General features: G+C 40.2%; 1 protein-coding gene across 14 annotated transcripts in view; it reads left to right on the top strand.

The window, feature by feature from the left end:
* LOC128154896 (core histone macro-H2A.1) overlaps positions 1 to 14,868 on the top strand; it is a 47,680-nt gene extending 32,812 nt beyond the window's left edge. For 5 of the 14 annotated variants that reach the window (XM_052816095.1, XM_052816093.1, XM_052816094.1 and 2 more), the window contains 4 exons: positions 492 to 591; positions 6,076 to 6,165; positions 9,372 to 9,546; positions 14,129 to 14,868. In XM_052816095.1, coding sequence (XP_052672055.1) covers positions 492 to 591; positions 6,076 to 6,165; positions 9,372 to 9,546; positions 14,129 to 14,294 — 531 coding nt within the window. In that variant the 3' untranslated portion in view covers positions 14,295 to 14,868. Of the gene's footprint in view, positions 1 to 491; positions 592 to 2,088; positions 2,180 to 5,508; positions 5,611 to 6,075; positions 6,166 to 9,371; positions 9,547 to 14,128 lie in introns of those variants that run through there. The other 9 variants (XM_052816097.1, XM_052816096.1, XM_052816102.1 and 6 more) reach the window with 7 other exon arrangements.
* The last annotated feature ends 5,786 nt before the right edge of the window (positions 14,869 to 20,654 follow it).

Here is a 20,654-nt window from a genome sequence, read left to right as displayed (position 1 = left end):
AAGAAACATGTCCTCTTGTTAGGATGGAGGAATTGCTGGAGACAAGTGTGTGCTTTCACAAAGATATGCTCATGTTTGCTAGCTTGAAGAAAGAGGAGCAGCATCTTTTATCCAGTTTCAGTGCTGAACTGTCATGGCTCATCCCTGTAATTGATGCTTAAGAAACTATTAGGGTGTCCTTCATCTATACTTTGAGGAGAAACAAATATCCTCTTATACTGTCAAAATAAGAATCCCAAATAGTGGTGAGCATAAAGCCAAAATAGAGCTTGTTAGTAGGTACATTCATGTCCTCCCAGTGTGAACAGTGTTTGAGTCTTGTGTTTGAATTTTTTTTTGGACAATAACCCTCCTTTATGACCTGCCTTTTATTTTGCATATTTGTTTGCAGTGATGCTATCTCCATCTGTGTTGCAAAGCTCACTTTTCTGCAGCTTCTCTGTGATTTCCCAGCTGTCCTGTTATTTCCCACCTCATGCTTTTCTTTTCAGCTGAACCTTATTCACAGTGAAATCAGTAATTTAGCCGGCTTCGAGGTGGAGGCCATTATCAATCCTACCAATGCTGACATTGACCTTAAAGATGACCTAGGTAAATGGGGCATGGGTTGACACAACTAACGGTCACATGGAAATTATGGAACCCAGAATTTACTCTCTAGGGCTTCATACATTTAATAAGAGCAGAAATTGAAATCTTGCAGGTTCTGTTTTGTTGAAGAACTATATTCAAAAGACTTTTTCACCAAATCTGAATACTTGCAGCTATTGCTAGTCTTCAAGTTGATTGCAGTTAAAACAAATCATTTAAATTCTTTTCCATAATGATCATATGTGACTGTTAGCTATTTTGGGGGGTTTCTTATTTGGATACTTTGAGGACTAAAATACTTTTTTGTCAGGTTGTTTTCAAAATAAGCAGTTTCTCCATTCTAACTGCAATCTCGGGTGTTTTTCTGATACTCAGAGTAGGCATAAAATTTTTAAAGAGGAATGATTAAATAATTAACTATCCCCCAATCTTTCTTACCTTGATTTCATGTTTAATTCAGTCAAATAATTTGTTTCGATTATGCTTCAATTACTCCCTGTCACTTTCACATTCAGCTGAAAACAAATACTGATAGTATACCAACAATGAACTTGTAGATACTATCATAGATGGTGTATCGCTTTTAAAGCTTCTATCTTGTTCCAGATTGGGAAAAAAAAAATAATTAAAAAATTCTTCTTCAGCAGAAGTCTGTTCTTCAGCAAAAGTAAAACAATTAACTTTCATGCATTATGTACTGCATTCCCTTATTATTTGGTTACACCTGCTACTGTCTTTTTTTTAAACTTCCTTAATGGATACAACCCATAATTCTTCTACTACTGCATTTCCTATGGGAATGTACACAAGTAATTTAACAAGAAAAAGATTTAAGAAGCCTTATTTTTAAATCAGCCTTTCTCAGAAATATATTCTTACAAGTGTCTCAGCCATTCCAAGACATAAGTAGAAAATATGCCTTACTTTTAAAATATAAGATTGTTCATTTATATTTTTTAAAGCAAATTCACTACAACCCTGTCTGCAAATACATGGTTTCCTCCATATGAAGGAGACTGTCATTTTTAGAAACGAAATGATGAATCACCATACATATGAAGATTAGTGCATGTCAGCTTATTGATGCTGACAAAATGGAGAAACTAGTTATTTTGTTTGGCTTGATGATCCTGAATTTCTTTTTTTAAACAGATTCCATATTTTAGTGTCATGCTCTGTGGGGAACTGGTTGTTCTAGGTTTCTGCAAAGTGAAATGGGGTATTAGCTGATTTTAAAATTTTGGAAATGATCTCATGTGATTGCTCTGACCTGTCATTTTAACATTTATTTGATCATGTCATACTCAATATTCCTCCTCCTGTTCCCTACACCCCTTTCTCTACACACACCTGCACACACAACTCAGCATACTCCTTTGGCGCAAGGTTTGGAGATGTAAAGGTAGGAAAATATGGACGTTGGTACATGTGTAAATGTAGAGCCTGTGCTGGGTCTCTGTCCAACGTGGTTGATATACATCTGTTTACCTGTTGTAGTTGCAAGTTGTACAGGCTGACATTGCCACGATCGACAGTGATGCTGTCGTTCACCCGACAAACTCTGACTTCTACACCGGTGGTGAAGTAGGTAATGGAAAGTTCAGTGCTGCGGAGTTTGTATGTGTGTGCATGGTCAATCAGCAGCCACAAGCTTGTTGTAGCTATGCAGATTTGCATTCATTTCTCGCTTCCAGCAGTCCTGACCGATAATGAAAAGAAATGAATAATTGCAAACTCAGTAGACATTTTTGATTTTTATCACCAAATCAGACTTTCAGAAGTAACAATAGAATGCACCGCCAAAATTTGAAGTGCAGGAACAGTACGTTCAATGCAGGCATGTGACCAAGGAAAATCAATTACCGCATTGTTTGTTTGACATGTTAAATGCCTGTTCTGAATATGGTCTGAGTCTTGATCTTTAGATTTCTAACGAGTTCCAGTACACCCTCTCCATGCCAAGTTTCAGATGTTCACATCTGACATGCTGGATCTAGCCCATCTGTATTTTCTGAACTCTTAAGATTGGTTAGTTTTTTCGTGTTTTACCTTACGGACCTATTACCTTTGTAGCCCTGCTCAATGGTCCTCACGTCCACAAGCACACGGCTAGTGACGCTACATACGTTTTTCAGGCGGTCGGTCATCTAAGCTACACCGATGAGAGAAAGCATGATAGAAAACATGACAGACATCTTAATTCTGTATCTTAAGTGTCACCTGAGTAACTCTTACCTTAGTAATACCCCCCTCTGCGTACAGTATTTTGAAGGATTTTGTAAAAGGGTAGCAGTACTTTAACTGAACTGCCTTGGTAATTTGAGAAGGCAAATCAGAACTTGCGCTGAACACAGAAGTTGCTGGTAAGGGTGATGACCCACCACGCTTAAAAAAAGTCACCTGATCCCAGCCTCTGTTCTACGTCTCGTCTTAACCTCATCATCGCTATGCACGTGGTCTCCCTCCACGCCTGAGGCCCTGTTTCGGTACTGGCTTGGAGGGACGCGCGTCCTGCTGCAGAGCTGGCATGTCCTACAACACCCGCTTTTTCTGAAGGGGCTACTTTCTGAGTAACGTGCAGACAAGTGTGGCTCTGTGTAGCCTGTTGGGCAGGAACAGCTGTGACTTGGCTGGCTAAACGTTACGCAGAGACATTAAAATAAAAGTGTCATAATACCCTGTATCTGAAGAATATGCTTCTAAAGTCTGTCAGACCCATTTAGCTAATGTGCTTGTCTCCTACCCTTTGACAAAGAAATGCTTTGCTACCCTACAAAGAAAATTGTCTCTCGAAGCTGTACTGCTCATTCCTTAGAGTAGGTTCCTGTTGCCTCTGACTGCTGTAAGAAAGAATAGAAGTGCACAAATGCTTAGCTTCCAATGATTAACTTTTACCCATCTAAATTTTTTTTTTTTAATTTTTGTTGTTTTTCTCCCTAACAATTTAAATGTACTGGGGGCTTATCCTGAGAATTTTAGAGCCTAAATTTCTGCTAACGCTGTTTTCAACACTGATACCAATGCCTGCTTGGAAAGCATGAGATAATGGTCTTATTCTCATGGGAGTGACACATATTTATGCCTGTGAGCAAATAAGCTACTAACCTTGAAGCTGTGAAGCAAGACTTCCATCAAGAAACTTGCTAATGTAGTGGAAAATGGTTAAATACAGTATGTCCTTTCCCAGATAAAGCTAATTTATAACATAGTTCTGAAATACAATTTCAATATAAACCCTCACTATTAATCAGAAGAAGAACATAATTGAGGAGTAAATGCAGAAAACCTCACTGATTCATACCAAATACTACTTTTGCTCTTCTTTGTACCAATCTGCAAGAGGAGAGCTCAGTGAAATAAACTGACAGGGTTGTTCATTGCTTTTAATTATAAATTAATTCCCAGTAGAAGGGAAAGAGCTGATCCTTCTGGATTGAATTAAACCAAACTAGGCTAAATTCCATTAAATGTACAACAGCTTTGCAATGGCAAAGAAATGACCTACTTAATAGATCTTTTCTGTTCCTAGGTTCTGCATGAGGCTTAATTATGTTTCCCCTTGAAATGAGAAATTAAGGATTATGAATGTCGTGGGGTTTAGGACTGATCTGAGTTCATGGACTCAGGGGGAGTATAACTGGAATATATACAAATATAAATAGGAATGATATGGAAATAGATATAACAAGAGCATAACTAGAATGGAAGACTGTTTCTTTCCCTCCCCATCCCTTCTTTGTCGGAGTGATTTTATAAGACCCTGGTGTCAGCCATGTCTGCTAGACTGGTTCAGCAAAGGGCACTGCGTGTCGTGCTGTCTGGCATATCGCTGCCTTTGAAGGGCAGCACATTTCCAAGCACCTCCGTTCTGGTGTGGATCTCCTTTCCTAGCACACTCCCCTAAGACACCTTGCTGCTACAAATAAAGCCATTGCTGTCTTTTCTAAGAGGTTTCTAAGGTGGTGCCTTCCACTCAGTCGCACAGCGATTGGTAACTTTGAGTTTCAGAAAATTCTTAGTGAGGAGTTTGAATAAACTTAGACCGAAGTATTTCTAGAGAAAAGCTTAAAGGAGCACGAAGAGCAAATTACACTCTGACCTACGCAGTCTGACCTCGCAATCCAGCATTTGGCAAACACCCATTGTGAATTGGTTATGAAAAAAGCAAAAGAAAAGGCATACATTTTTTAATTGTCCTCAGCTTTTGTACCCCAAAAGCAATAAACTGCCAATAGGAAAATAGAGGCAGCGTCACAGAGTCAGTTTTTGAATGAACAAACAAATGCATTGTTTTCAACCTCAGTCTTCATTTTGGAAGAAATTTAGCAATGGTGTCAAAACAAAAGCATCTTGCAGTCCTCTTAGTTTTTGGAGCTATAACCCTATTTAGTAAACTGAATCTTGGAGGAGGGGCTCTGCTTCCTTGAGCATATAGTATGTGCACTTCCATCAGAAAATGAGTTTTTTCTTTCTTCATCAGTGAAAGTAAGGGGTTTCACCAAATAAATGTCTAGATCTTTAGAGATCCTAGTTCTGAATTTTTGGAAATCAGTTTTCAAAGTAATATCTCAAATCAGAGCCTTTGTGATATCACTGCTTTTTACTTATCTACCTTTATAATTAATATGCACAGTGCAAAATTATGTGGGATGCTTATGTAGTTAGGAAAATGCTTTCTTGGGCTGTTTTATTTTATGTTAATATTTAAAACTAGAGCTGCAAAATAAGATCTAAACCATTTAGTGATGGACTGCCTTTGTAAACAGCATACCTTTTGGTTGCTCTGAAACACTGCACAGCTCTTCTCCTCCCAGAACGACTTTGTCCAGCTCCTTAGCTGTAGTTAGAGAAGTTCATTGGAGGAATATGTTCCTTAGAGATTCTCCTTATTTCTGAGGCTCTTCCTCTTGGTTAAAGGTGGCTCAACAAGCTGGGCAGTTACCAAGTAAAGCAGCCCGCTGCACTCACGAGACTGTTTCATTCCTGGTGCCACCTGTTGGGGTCAGGGACCAAGATCAGGTGAGTTTCAAATTCTTATTGTGGCAAATGGCTCTTTAAAACAATTTGTAAGAGAGAGGGGAAATGAATCTTAGGGGAAGGAATTATGAACCTTCAACTACTCTTGAGCTAGCACGTTCTTCTGGAACATTTCACGCTAACAGATGCTCGTGATAAGGAAGGAGGTAGGGATGTCATGTCAGATGTTTTGACATTAAAATTGGAGAATGTTAGCAAGGGATACCGATGTGAGGTTTTTTGGGTTGTTAGGGTTGTCTTTTTTGGTTTTTTCTTTCTGTTGTTGTTGTTGTTGTTTTTAATGACTAGCTAATTCTGAAGTCCCAAAAGGTTTAGATCTTACTTTGCAGTCCCCAAAAAATGTTTGGGCAGAAAACTCTAGACTGATGTAATAAAAAATAATGATGAGTCACATGTCTGCTGTGGAAACCTGGCATCAGAGGAGTAAAATAACAATTCTCTGTTCAGGGAGCACTTTGGAAAAGAAAGGCGGCAAGGAGTTTGTGGAAGCTGTCATTGAGCTTCGCAAAAAGAACGGGCCGTTGGACATAGCTGGAGGTGAGGTTCTGCGCTTCGGAAACCTGCAAACAAAACACTGCGGGCGCTGGCTTCGCTGCCTGCGGCAGTCTTCGTTGCAGTCAGACAGCCAAGCTCCTTCTGGTACAACGCTTGGGTTCATGCTGTCTGCAGACAACTTTTATGGGTTATGTGATATTTGTATTTTCCAAAGTTAAAATACACACTTCTCATCTTAAGTAACATTTACCAAAGCATCTGGGAAATGGTGTAGGGATGTAATATTGCAAGTAAAAGCAGGCTATTCACAGGTACATGCGTACACAATGAGTGTTGATTATTAAGGGCACAGTTCAGAAAAGCAATTAATGAGATGCTTATTTTTCAGAACAGTTGAGTCCAACTCTGTTAAACATCTGCTTTGCTGAAATGCCGCTGACTTTCACTGAACTTAAGCATGTGCTTAAAGTTAAGCATCTGCTTGGGTACTTTGTTTAATCAGTGCCAAAATCATCACTATAAAAGCTTATGACTTTTTGATGCCTAGTTATCAAAATTTATGTAATATCTGAGAAAAATCTACTATATGAGTAATAAAGTTTGGTAATGGCGATACATAATTTTACACCATCTGTGAAATTGCTGATACATGTTGTTCATATAGAAGGATGATTCTGCCATCTGTGTTTATGCTATGAAAATAAATACAGTGTGCGCAGTTTTGTAAACGAATTCTGACTAAAGCTGAAGGGGAGATGTAAGACTTCAGCTCTGACAGGAAAAATTACAACTGTTTACTTCTGATGCTTAATACAGGGTTTTTTTTCTCCTTTTTAAAATTTTTAATGAGTTTTTCTTGGAATTCTTGTTCTGCAAAAATACGTAGAATCACTTACTTTTTGGTTTTGCTTTCTTCGGTACAGTATTCCTTATCAGCCCAGACCAAACTGCTCACAAATAGGTTGCGAGTTGGAGAGAAAAGATTTTTTTCTCAGCCATCAGTGCATCCCTCAAATCTGAGGGCTGCTTGGCAGTCTTAGCCCGTGGGGAGCTCTACGCTACACCAGGAGAAACTGTCTGTTAGGGACTTGTTGGAGGGGGACTCTAGAGAAGAATTGGTACACATCAATTTCTCAACCATAAGGATATCCAGTTTTCAGATTTCTCAATTATATGGGTATCCCTGTAATGTACCAATAACCAGGATCCTTACCTGCAATATAATTGTAACCAGCACAGAATGTGTCCATGGTTCTCTCTTCCCGTTTCTACAGCAAAAGCTTAAGTTACTTCCCCTTTCAGAGCATTTGCATTTGAAGTAAGGGACAACTGCTCTTGGTAATTAACAGTTGTCCTCAACAGAATCCTAATGAGTTAATTAATGACTACCCTGGAAAACACTCCCTGAGAAATATTAAAGTTGGTGATGCGTATCAATACAGTATTTTAGGCTTTCAGGATGAAGATATTATCCACATTTCACATCTGACTAGAGATATGTCAGCTGCTTTTAATAGATTTTTCTTGGATTTATGATGTATTCTGAATCTGCCAACGTTTTAGTTGCACATTATGATAAATTAACGTTGCCTAACATTGAGGCTATTCAACATGTAGAGAATCTGCAAACCCATAAGAACATGAAGGCTTGTGCTTCCATTGTCCTTCAAAATATACTCTTCTGATTAACCTCCGGTCAGAATGCCATATGGCAAAGTCTATTTTCTCTTTCCTGCAGCAGCTACAGGATAGTATCCATATGTGATGATTATGCTCCAAGAGTTATTTCTACTATACTTAAATAACAAAATGCCTCATAAACATTCCAGAACAGAGTAGAGGATTTCTGGCCTCTAAGCACCTTTACAAACCTGATTTTTTGAATTTATTGGTATTTTTATTATTGTTTTTGAAGACATAAGCTGCCATTTTATACCTACAGTTTTGTGGCCACGTATGTTTATATCCCAAAGAGTGTGTTTTAAGGGGGCTGAGTCTTTTTGAAGGTTCAGTGTATGCTCGCTTGAGATTTCAGCTAGGTATTTTTCTTCCCTCAGCTTGTGATTAGGGTGTTTTTCTTTCCCCTCTCTCTCTCTCTCTTTTTTTTTTTTTTTTTTTTTAAGCAAACCGAAGTTGCAAGTTTTTAATTGCAACCACAGACCTGTGAGTTCAGAAATGGCAGTGATCCTCTTATTCTGTTTCCTGGCAGGCAGAGCACAGTCTTCTGTTGCTCTGTGATGGGATGTGGTGAACCCAGAACATGTTCTTCTGCTGAGAGAAGACCTCTTGTCTAGCAAATCCCTGACTGTCAGTAGTTTGTAGGCAGGCTGTGCTGTATCTTCTTAGTCCCCACAAGTCCATGGTAGGGTCATGGTGATAAGACATGATTAGCATGGTAAAAATTGTTCTCCGTTTCTTTGTACATACAAGGCCTTGCCTGTTAGTATATAAACAGTGTGAATCGAACATTGTGAATCTATAAATGCATCCCGTCCAACCGTCTGTCAAGAATGTGATGAAAGAGGTGAAGTAAAACCAGAATTGTTTAAGTGGTCTTGGATGACACATACACAAAAAAGCTTGGATAAGACCAGGTCCAAAGTCTTGAAATCACACAAAATATCTTCTTTACATTTACTCAGAAACAAAACTGGAAATATGGCAAAAATCTTAATTCACCTCTTTTCCAGCCTTCCTTAACAGTTTGCAGAGCATTAATAGCTCTGAACTGATTCAGTTTGGGCTGCAGTGTGATCAGAAGCTCGCTAAACAAACTGTGTGTTTAGCAGGAGTAGCTGAAGGTCACACAAGTCATAACTCTGTGCGACTGTCCAGCATGCTGGTATGTACTGTAGCTCTGCAATAAAGGGAACCAAAGCAAGATCATCCCTTGAACAGCTTTACGTTCTAACAGATTGCTGCCTTTTTCCTTATACGTTACACAAGTTTGCACAATCCCCGATATAAATGTGTTTCCTTTGCTGTCAGCCATGAATTCTTGCGCTCTGTAAAATAAGCTTGATTATAGCTATGATTTCTAAATTACCACAGCAAAGTACAGCTGGAAATGGAAAACACAAAGTCTCTGTAATCATGTTGTTATATTTTAAGGCCGTGTGATTTGTAATCTAAAACGTTCACAGGGGCTAAAGGAATGTCTGTCAATTGTTTGCTCTTTTAATCACATATGCACTCTTTTAATCCTAAGGAGAGGAAAGCAATTATGTTTCACTTTCGTTTCTTACTAGCTGTTGTCAGTGCTGGCCATGGATTGCCTGCGAAATTTGTGATCCACTGTAATAGCCCAGGTTGGGGCTCAGACAAATGCGAGGAGCTGCTGGAAAAGACAGTGAAGAACTGCTTGGCTCTGGCTGATGAAAAGAAGCTGAAATCAATTGCATTTCCTTCAATTGGCAGTGGCAGGTAAGGCTGTTACACAAACCCAATGCCAAATAGGTCACATTTTATAAGTGCCATCTCATATGTTCCAGTCCCTTCTCATGTACAAAACCTATTGCTACAATGCTGACTTTATTCTTCTTTGTTTAAATCAGTTCCCTAAATGAAATGTTTCTTCTAGGTTTGTTGAAGCTGTGCATGGAGCCTGCAGTATTGTCCTGAATACTAGTTCAGCTTTCGCAGGTCTTGTAGTGATCCCTGCAGAATCTTAAAGCATGCAAATAGGTTAAAGAGCATGAAATGAACTTTTTAAAAGGATATTAAAAGACTTTTTTCAGACTATCAATTTGTTCATATAAATTGGGAATGTGGAGAACATGAAGAAAAGGGGTCTGTTTTACCTAGCTTTAGTGCATAATTAAACTTACTGCAATATATGTCTTAAGATGGCCAGAAAACATGGCTTAGTGTTTGTTTAAGCAGCAAACCTGAAGTGCCTTGATTCTCAGGATTTGCAGAGTCACTTCAAGCTTTCACCCAAAATTCATAAGCTCAATTCCGTGCAGTTTACATTATAGGACTCTTTCAGAAAAAAAAGGCCTTAGAAGCCTCTGCCAAGGTTTTTGAAGGCCAAAGTCTAAAGTTAAGGTCCTCTGGCTTTGTACAGGATGCTCAGTGCCTTTGAAAGTTGGATCACGTTCTTAAGGGTCTGAATACGGACTGTCCTTTTAATCTGAGGCTTTTGGGTTTGGGCTGGGGATGGAGGTTTGGAAGGCTTGGCCCATAATGATGGCTCAGTATGAAGACCAAGGGCCAAATCTAGGCTGAATTACACAGTTGTGTATTTAACCCTGAACAACTGCCCCTTTTAAATTTGCCCTGAAAGAAGTTGGCTGATGTACAGCAAGAATATTCTTCCCATTGTGCCGTGTTGCAACACTAGATTAATTCCTGCATATTCTGTGGGTTAGGGCAGGAAGTGTCATTTGGGTGAATGACAATAAAGAAATAGAAGTTTCACTAGGATAATAAATTTAAGCGACTTGCATCAGACAAAGCTCCAAATACGGTTAATTTGCATGGGTGTCATTTTAGGGAGGTAACATGAGCTTACTTTGTAGAATGGCAGAGAAGTATAGTGGAGGGTGCATACTAACCCTCCTTGAATTAGCTGTCAGGTTCACAGGCTAGTCGGTACAAAGAGAAGCTCTGAATTGCTCTTTGGGAGAAACTGTATTCCTCCACGGACTGTAGAGTGACTATGGAATTGGTTATGTAGGTGCCTAAAGCAAGATTATGTAAAGTATCTTCCATAGAGCCCTTTCTTTTCTGGATAGCTCCCAGGGAAGAACCATTCACAACCCTTGTTGCGAAGTAGTTGGTTGGTGTTGGAAGATGATGAAACCCTGAACAATCATGAGAGTCACATTCTGTTACAAAATCTGGTTACTGACAGGCAAGATCTGTGGCTAAGTTCTCAGCTTGGCATGTGCACGTCATTCTCACTCAAGGCAGTTGAAGTGGTGCTTTTAAAAGACGGAGAGGGATCAACAGGCCTTCAGAAATATATGAGGTTGTGTATTTTTTCTTTTTTCTCTTAATTGGAGATACTCAAGCATAAGTTAATTCTGGATAGAACAGAATATATTTTGACAATACTCTTTACTTGGTTTTATGAAGTCAGAAGCGTTAAAAAAAAATAAAAGTAAAGCTTTTAAAGACAGCAAATGCCAAAGACACCACATGGATGCAGCTGTTCTAGTACAGACATCTGTCAAGCAGACATCACCCAATAAACCCACATAAACAGTTTCATTCTCTTTTATAGTTGAGGAATGGGATTACATGAGGGCAGTTCAAATAAATCACAGGGGGAAATAAAATAGCATACTTGTAGCATTCAGTGGGCCAGATGCTCAGCTACAGCCAACTTGTGGAAAGCACAAGTTGGGTGCTGTACAAAGGTAGCCTGGAGTTCAGTCTGGTAGGGCCAGCAGGAGAACAGGGAAAGGAGAGTTAGGGATTGAACATAAAATCATCCTCGGAGTAGGGATTTCATTTTGAGGCTCTGACTTTGATCTGAATTGACGCTAGCTTGACTAAAGTCTCAAACTGCCTTTTCACAAGAATTTAACTCAGACCAGTGGACTGACGCAAGAGGCTTCTGTTTCTTGCAGCCCACACATGGCCATTGGGTCAGCACCTTTCTTCTGATTTTTCTGCTCTGTCTCTTTCCTTTCTTTTGGGAGAGTGGTCATAAACAATTTACTTTAATTGGCTTCCCTGTGTGCATCCCTCCCCTTGACCAGGCTGCTCTTCTCCCGTTTGCCCTGTTGTGACCACCCTGCTGGAGCACTACCGAAGTGGAAGTTGTATGACTTCAGAGTCCACTGTGAGCAATTCAGAAATGGCATATTCCCTGATTTTGATGCTGCCCTGCATGACAATTCCTGCTCAGGAGCAAAATTCCTTAAAGATCTGTTCAATATAAGCCAGGATGCAGCATTCATAAGTAACTAGCAAGTGATCAGATGTGGAGGCATGCTGAGTCTGGGTCTTTTTCTCTGTGTAAGCCAACAGTAGGAAGTAGCTCTGATGTCAAAACTATGCTCTCAGTTGATTAACTTGTCACACAGCTGATTCTTCCTGACCAGCTCATTTGGCTTTGGAAGAGTACAAGGTTTTCTCACAATGCTTTTTTCCTTTTCTTCTTCAGTAAAAGAAAAAATTGGGCATTTTCAGAAAAGAAAGAAACAGCATGAGCTATTTCATGTCATCATTTTTGAAATATCGCAAGCATTATCTTCAGGCAGCATGTATAATATCACTTTACAGGCAGCACTACCACAGAATTGCTCTCGGAGTATACTTTATGGTAAGGTAATGTGCAGTAAGCGGGCCATGACACAGGCAGTTGCCTTTCTCATTTTGTGTCTTGCGGCATGTAATGAGAGGGAGAGTACAACAGCGTTTCATTATCAGAGTTTGGTGCTTCAGTGAGCAAATGCTAAGTGATGTTGCACCTGTTAGTGCCAGAGGTGAATTTAGCCCAGCTTCTTCAAATTGCTGAAGAAACTCTGAGAAACTCAGCCATCTGTGTAATCTGTAAATTATTAGTAGTATTAATAGTACGTGCTCTATAACAGGCAGTATTGACCATCGTATATCTGTAAGTGCATGTCAAGGAACCAGGTGATCTTCAGTGGGGTCTTTCAAATTCTGTTTGGGTCCTACTCGTAACAGAGTGATCATATCCCATCACCTTCAGACTGATTACTGCAGCACACTTTGCTGCAGCTGAGAGAGTGCTCAGACTTTGGCTGGGGTGAAACCACGGTCTGGGTGGGTAGCAGTACTTCATGAGTAATACAGTGGCAAAGCTTAGGCCACAAAGTAGCTACCAGGTGTAATTTCAGGAGTTTGCCATGACCTGTAAAACTTACAGTTCAGATCATGGCCTTGTTCAGACCATTCTACTTGTGCTTGACCTGTTTTAAGATTAGGTGAAACCTTCAGATGCGGGCTGCTAGATAAAAATGTGAAAAAGCTTGTAAGAAGGGTTCCCAGGTTAGACAGTGAAATTCAGTCATGCACAGTTTTGTCATCTGGGAAAGCAGAAAGGTTTGTTCTGTTTCTCTATGCCTCCTCCAGAAGAAGGGGGCAGGAGCCTCTTCTTTAGGCATTGCTAGAGGAGGAGAAAGGCCTCTGGGGTTTAGATCTCTCCGGTTGATACCAAGCAGATGTCTTTCACGATATTTTTCTTAGGACTGTACTTACATTGAATCAGCCTGTAATTAAAAAGGGTGTAAGCAGTGTTGGAAGTGTTGCTGAGGTTTGCTTAGAAAAGCCATCCAGTCCCTTAAGTCTGTCCTCAGCCCTGACACAGCTACTTTGGCTTCCCGAGCCCAGTAAAGTTAGACTGACCCCATCTGGACAAGGCTCACTGTGACCCAGGAGAGCAGACTTGCTCACCTTCGCTCAGCCCGCTTCGCTTTTTCTGCCACATTTGAAATGGTAAGGGTGTTGCCAGTGTTGTTTCTCACTACCAAAGCTACTAGAACTCGTTCTCTCTTCCTTTTCAGTCTGCAGCAAGGCTGTGCAAGTAACTTCTTTTAATTTTCTGCTATATCATTAACCATTAATAATGGTAAAGCCATGTTGTACTTTGTGTCTTTTCATGCTTCATTTTCTATATCAAGTTCTCTGTCCCTTTTTGTTTTTTTTTTTAACAGTTGGTTTGCTTTCAGGATGGGTTTCACTCTGCAACTCTTAACGTATATGCTGCTTTCCTGAACACTTCAGGCTGTTGGTTTACTTGTCTGTTGAATGAGGATAATTGACCCATCAGATATTGTAAGGTTCAACCCATTAATGTGTGTGAACTCTGTATTCATTTTTTGGGAATGCTTTTCTTCTGTTTGAACATTTTAAGTCTTGCCTAAACAAACAAGTTTGTAGCTTCTAATTCAGACTGTAAACACTGGCTTTGTAGCTTTATTTACCGTGCTGCGGTAGAGAAAAGATGGAGCATTCCCTGCAAGGTTATGCCATCAAAAACTCGTTCAGCAAGTCTTGATTTTCTTCCTTTTTTTGTCTTTCCTTCTAGAAATGGCTTCCCAAAGCAAACAGCTGCTCAGCTGATCCTGAAAGCCATCTCCAGCTATTTTGTGTCAACAATGTCCTCTTCAATCAAGACGGTGTACTTCGTGCTCTTTGACAGCGAGAGTATAGGGATATACGTGCAGGAAATGGCCAAACTAGATGCCAACTAAGCCTAGAAAGCTACAGTACCAGCCCCTTCTTCTACCCATCGTCCTCCCCAAATCCTTAACTCATTGTGAAGCAGAGCATCCCTTATTTTAAATTTTGCTCACCTAGGGGAATAAAGGTGGTTCTTCTGTTGGGTTTTTTTGTTTGTTTGGGGGGTTTTTTTGTTTGTTTTGTTTTTACTTTCTAAAATGTTTTATGTTGGCACTGATAGTTGGCATTACTGCTGTTAATGCACTGTATACCAGGCATCGTCTGAACTTAGTGTAATCTAGGAGATTTTATAGTTTTATTTTAATGAAGTATGGATTGAAGCAGAAAGCTGTTAGGAGTATGTAGTCTTTTACTTGTGAAAGAAACAGGCCAACCCTATTTTGTAACTGTGTTGTGGTGCTTTATCAATACATCGAGTGGCGTTCCTTTCATTTTTTAAAAGAACAGATGCTATAAACCTAATTTGTGTTTGTTTATTGTCTTAATGATAAATCGGGAAGAAAAAATACAGAAACCCTGTTGTCCTTAATTATATTTACAATTTTGAAATTGTGTGAATTGATTTAGTAAAATGTTCGAACTGTTGCTGTTGGTGTACTTGAATTAATTTTTCCCTTAAGTCTTCATTTTCTAAATTCTGAGAAGTTATAGCTATGAGAGGGATGATAAAAATACCAGATTTGAACCAGTGACCTAGAAACATGCTTGGGGATGCTGGGCCTCTTAACCTGTGCTGCCTGGCTGGGTACCTGCCCAGTGACACTCCCAGTTGGGTCTTTTTCCAGTGAGCATTCAGACTTTCCAGTTGGTCCTTCAGGTCCTCCTGTTCAAAATCTGACTTAATGGGCTGTTTAGTTTGGGAGGTTGAAGACTTTTAGATCAAGCAAGGCCTAGGGTTTTTTTTAACTAGTTCCAGTCATCTAATATTGGCCTGTTTGAAGCCATTTTGTACTTTTTCCAAATATTTATGAGCCCAGTTTGTATTGGTTGCCATATCATTTGCACAGCTGAAATCCATACCAGCATAAACCTTTACAGAAGCCACTTGGTTTTGTACTTTGTGAAAGAAAAGGTTATGCTTTCAAAAGCTATTGCATACAAACACACTCTCTGAAGAGGAAGCTCTTCCTTTGAAGTCTTTAGCCTGCTCTCTAGATAGTAGGCATACGTTTTCCATCTCTGTTGAAAACTTCATTTGCTGATGAAAGAGGGCTTCACATCCACTCCAGATTGATTCAGAGCAGTGAGCAGACCAAATCTGACTTGTCAGTAAGCTCAGGACTCACTATATGTATCCTGAATACCAAATAAATATTAAAAATGTGTAGCTTAAGCTCCTGCAAGAGTTTGGGGTTTTTGTGTAGGAGTCTAGATACTTGCAGCTTTCAAGGGGGCTGTGGTAGAGGAATAACAGCAGCAACAATAGAAGACAAAAATTTAATAACAGTATTATTCTAAACACATACCCAAAGTTAAAAGGATCAGAGTCAATTAATTTTGTGCCTCTAATACATAAGGTGTTTGACCATACTAGGGGCTCAAATTCAAATTTTTTAAATAGCCAAAAACATATCTGGTATCATTCTTCAAAGACAGCAGTTCAAGTGGCAATAAATGAAATAAATAAGATGCAGTACTTCAGCATTTAATTGGGAAATGCACATTACTGCAGTTACATTGATTCTTAAAACTGAAACTGCACTTTCCACAAATTTCACTAGGTGTCACTAAAAGGATTGAAAAATAGAGGAAAGCATGCATGGGCAGGTACCTCAGGAAACACTTGGTGCAAGAAGGGCCCTCCTTTTTCCAGCAGAGAAAGGGATTTTTAACACAGAAGTAATGTGCACAGCAAAATGAGTGTACAGGTTAAAGCTTCTTGGTCTCCTTGCACTGTAGAATATTAAAGTCTCATTTTCTTAAAGTATCAAAATTTTAATGTCAGTAACAGAAAAAAAGGTGTTTGTCAACAAGCATTTTCAAAGCAGTTAAAAGTACAGCCTCCAATGGCATTTAATAAATCTTTTACACTGTTGCACCACGCTGGGAAGGTCAACTTTTGTCTTTCAACTAAGAAAATGCCAAAGCAAACTATATTGTAATTCAAATCACATGGACTTGCTTCTGGCCTCACATCTCATCTGCTCCTTTAGCCACTGGCTCTATAAATAGCTCCATGGATTTCCTTGGGATTGCCTGTGATGTGCCATTTGCTTTGTTTGAATTCAGGTCATTTTGCAAAAAAAAAAAAAAAAAAAGAGCCATGACAAAACTCCCACCTGATGAGATTCTGAGCTCTCAGCACCACCTCCCAGTGTGACCAAAACCAGTTATCAAGGACTTTTTGCATTGCCTGGAACAAGGAAAATGCTCTGCCAGGCAGGGCCACAGCCAGAGAGCTTTCACAAAGCCCCTCTTCTCATTCTGACTCGTAACTATGGACCATGTTTTGCTCCTGTGTAAAATCATTTGCAGCATCGAAGCTGGTCTCATGGGGCATCGCTGTATTCTCCTACCATACAAATACCAGAGCATCCTCTTCTTTCTCAGCATTCATCCAAAAGCCTGCAAACCCTCGGTGTGTTCAGAGAGTACCGTGATTCTATTGCTTTGACCCAGCCTGTTCCACAAGTGACCCTGAACCACTGCACAGCTGCTCCCCACCACACTTGCAGCCAGCCCGGAGGAGCAGCAAGCCCGTCTCTGACACGGCTCTGCCTCTCAGGCAGCGTTACCCGCTCTCCCACAGCCTGAAGAATGCGGCTCTGAGGTCCTGAAATCCAGCAGGCTCTGTCAAGAAAGCCAGAGATCCCAGAACAAGCTTGAACTCGGCCGCATGGGGCAGCCCAAGTAGATTATGGCATATATTCAAGAACCTAAAAAGTAACATATCAGGTTACATGCATAACAAGAAAAACAGGAGAAGAAATTCCTGCTATCATGCACTGCGGCCAGGACATTACTTTGGGAATCTCCCTAGCATTTTGCTTGTCATAGCTAAATGTGCAATGTCCATTTTCAAAAAAATAAATTAATCGCACTCTGGGAAGGCCACATATGCAAAAATCTCAGTGAAAGTGCCTTTACAGCTTGTTGTCTTATTGGTAAGACCATTATGGATCTTATCTGAAAACAATGGTTAAAATAGACATTGTCTCTTTAACTGTTTGAATACTTTAAAAGGTTAAAAGCATCTTGTGGCCAATAGCATTTTCAATTCACTGTTTCAAATCCTGCTCTCTACTACTTCCCTGCTTCTAGTCGACTTTTTCCACAGTAGAAAATTCATTGTAATACTGTCCTTAGGGTACACCACATTGTCTAACTTCAGAATTTCCCTCTGATTTTACAGTCTATCATCCTCCTGAAGCTTTCCTTATTCAAAGTTGTCAGCCTATATGATGTGTTGAGCTGGTATAACTATCCTACCACATTCACAGTCAGGTTGCCAGGCTGGGTTATAGCTGCAATTAGCTGTTGAAAGAAGTGTTACCATGCCCCAGAGAGGAAGTAAGCAAAAAATGCAAGTTTGGGGTCATTTCCCCCACCCCAAAGAAGAATTCATAACCACGCTGTAGCTCATCTGCCTTTCTGAATCCTTGTTTCCTGAAATCCATTTTTTTTAATCCAGAAAAATGGGAGCAATGAACAGCAACATTCATGTAACCTTTACTTTTCTAAAACAATTTGGGAAGGGCAGATTATTTGCTAACAGTAATGCAGATGTGTCTTCTGGATGGTTGCTGCGCTGATGGACAGGTTAGACTTTCAGTCTCATGTTACATTCCACTGAAATCAGCCCTCCGTACTTCACAATTAATTCAAGATTCAGTAACAAATCCTGCTGCATTTCCTTCAGCTCCTTTCTGGATGTCGACTTTTTGGAAGTTTAGATTTAACATTTGGCAAATTCAGAGGTACACGGCCCTGCAGCAGAGCTGGGCGCATCAGTAAAAGTAAGGTGGCCAAGCAAGGACCTCAGGACCTCCGGAAATATGGTGGAGATTTTCCCCTGTTCTGATCCCTGTTTGCAGCCTGGGGACCCCACTGCCCCCCACTTTCATACAAGTGGGCAAGCAATAGGCAGGATTGCACCGCAGTCCTTGCATTTGGCACAGAGGTCTTGGGTCTTCTACTCTGTATTTTATCATCAATATTTAAGCTTCTAGAATAATTAAGAACCAAATATTTGTTCTAATTAAGACAAATTATGATTTAAAAAATAATCTAGCTTTAGTTGAATAAATCTTAAGCCACCTGGAAACTGACCACTCATGCAGCTGCCTCTGTACCAAAACCAGTCCCTCCCCACTAGCGTATTTCTCCGTTGCCTTACGGACAGTGCTCATTGCCAGTGGGTGCTGGGTTCAAACCATTGCTTCCACCCAGTGTCCAAGAGCCTCAGCGTCTGCCCCACATCTCTGCTCTGAAGGTGGTGTCCATCCTTACACCTTGCTGTTACAACTGTGCTCTAAAACTCACACCCTGGGTAAAGCAAGCCCTGCTGGCAAGGTTGCACTGGAAGAGGTCCCATTTTCTGGCTATTAGGACATGCCAATGTTTTACAGCACTTTACAAAGAGAGGTCTGACATCTGGTGAGAGTGGTGGGTTTCCTCATAATGCTCCATTTAGCTGGTTATTTCCAGATTATGTTGGATTTCCATTTGCTACATGTACGTTTTCAAAGAAATGCCTGCAGCCAGTATCTTTAAGTGGCATTATAACCTCAAACATCAGCTACAAGACACACAGTATGTTACTTTCCAAGCCCACATTCAGTTGCTCCTGCACTGTTTTTCCCCAGGTATTGATCATTCTTCCCACAGACTAATTAGCACTCCAATCATCTATTGAATGATATCTGTCCTCTGCTACAAATTGAGAGGGCATTGCACAGGCTCCCTCTTAACTATCACACTGCAGAAATACAGTGTGCAGCATGGTAATGAATGCACTGATGGGGCAGTGTCAGAACATGTTCCCCAGAGATTTGTCATGAACAAGTGCTTCCATGTACAAGATTTCATCATAATCATAAAATGTCATTCAAGGGCTCATAGGAGCAGCATCAATATAATTAAAAGCATAATATGAAAATATAAAAAGATAGGTATTAAGAGCTAGATAGGAGAGTTTGTAATCTTTCAGCCTCCAAATGTACTAACGAGAGTCAGTAAAATGGCTGTGGTTTTGTGCAAGTGTGAGAAAGACTGGAATCACACTCATTAGGTGTGAGCAAAGCACTTTTAGAAATGCTTTTTTCAGTAAAAAGGGGAATCAGGAACCTTTCTATTGGTAAACTCTTCAAAAAAAACAGAGTACATACATCCAATAACCTGAGAGCTTAAAAATTCAGAGAAAGTACTCCAAAAGGGAAAATAACAACACACAGACAAAACATAGGTACCGTATGCAGACTGGAACAGCCTTAGCCAAACAGGCAAAAGTTTGCAGAAAAATAAGGCTCTGATTTTCCAGCATTCATTAACACCAAGGTTTTGTGAGCTCCCTTCCCCTTGATCCTAGCTAAAATTGGGGTTTCTAGCCTGAAAAATGTTGACAGCAGCTGCAGGTGCCTGGGTACTTGAAGATCAGGTCTGTAGCCTGTGGTAACTAGTCACATACTCTGCCCTACAATGGTTTTACAGAGGACAGTAATACCTAAAGTTGTAACAGCAACTCAGAGGGAGCAGCATAATTGATAGGCCTGAAGAGTGCAGGTAAGTAGAAGGATTGTATTTATATCCCTGGTGTGAAACCCAATGGGAACTGGGCTATTGCACACTGGCTAAAGTGTTTGAAAATTGCCACCGATTCCTTTTTGTGTCGAGTTCTTCAGAGATTTAGTTCATTCCTCCATAGAATCCTACTTAATGCCTCCACAACTCATGTTTAACCATTATCACTAGCAACCCGCCCATAAATGCTTCTTCCTTGTCAGATTCCACAAACAGGAATCAAGGGGAGATGATACTGCTGTTTCCTAAGGAGCGACAACATTTCACAGCGTAGCCTACGAAATCCCAACTCTTCCACACTTTTTCCACCAGCCTGGTTAACGGAAGAAATCTGATATTTTTGTACCTTGAAATGACTAGCCTTCTTAGGCTTAGGAGAATAAATTAAAATTGAGCCAAAGTATGCCTCAGCTGCAGCGATGGGCAGATTGATTTGCTTTCCATCTGGGAGATTAAATTCCACTGCCAAAAAAATGGCACCAGCATAATTAGCTGTCAGTCAAGTTGCAAAGAGACAGACTATGTGGGATAATTGAAAGCCCTGCAGCTTCTCATTACATACTACAGTAGCCCTATTTGCAAATTTCCACCTTGAGGAGGTTCTCTGAACATGGTCAGGATTGTACTTATTC

Source organism: Harpia harpyja, chromosome 20, assembly GCF_026419915.1.
Source record: "Harpia harpyja isolate bHarHar1 chromosome 20, bHarHar1 primary haplotype, whole genome shotgun sequence".
Lineage (NCBI taxonomy): Eukaryota > Metazoa > Chordata > Aves > Accipitriformes > Accipitridae > Harpia > Harpia harpyja.
Note: the sequence above shows the minus strand (reverse complement) of the source record. Positions and strands in the feature narration are given on the sequence as shown.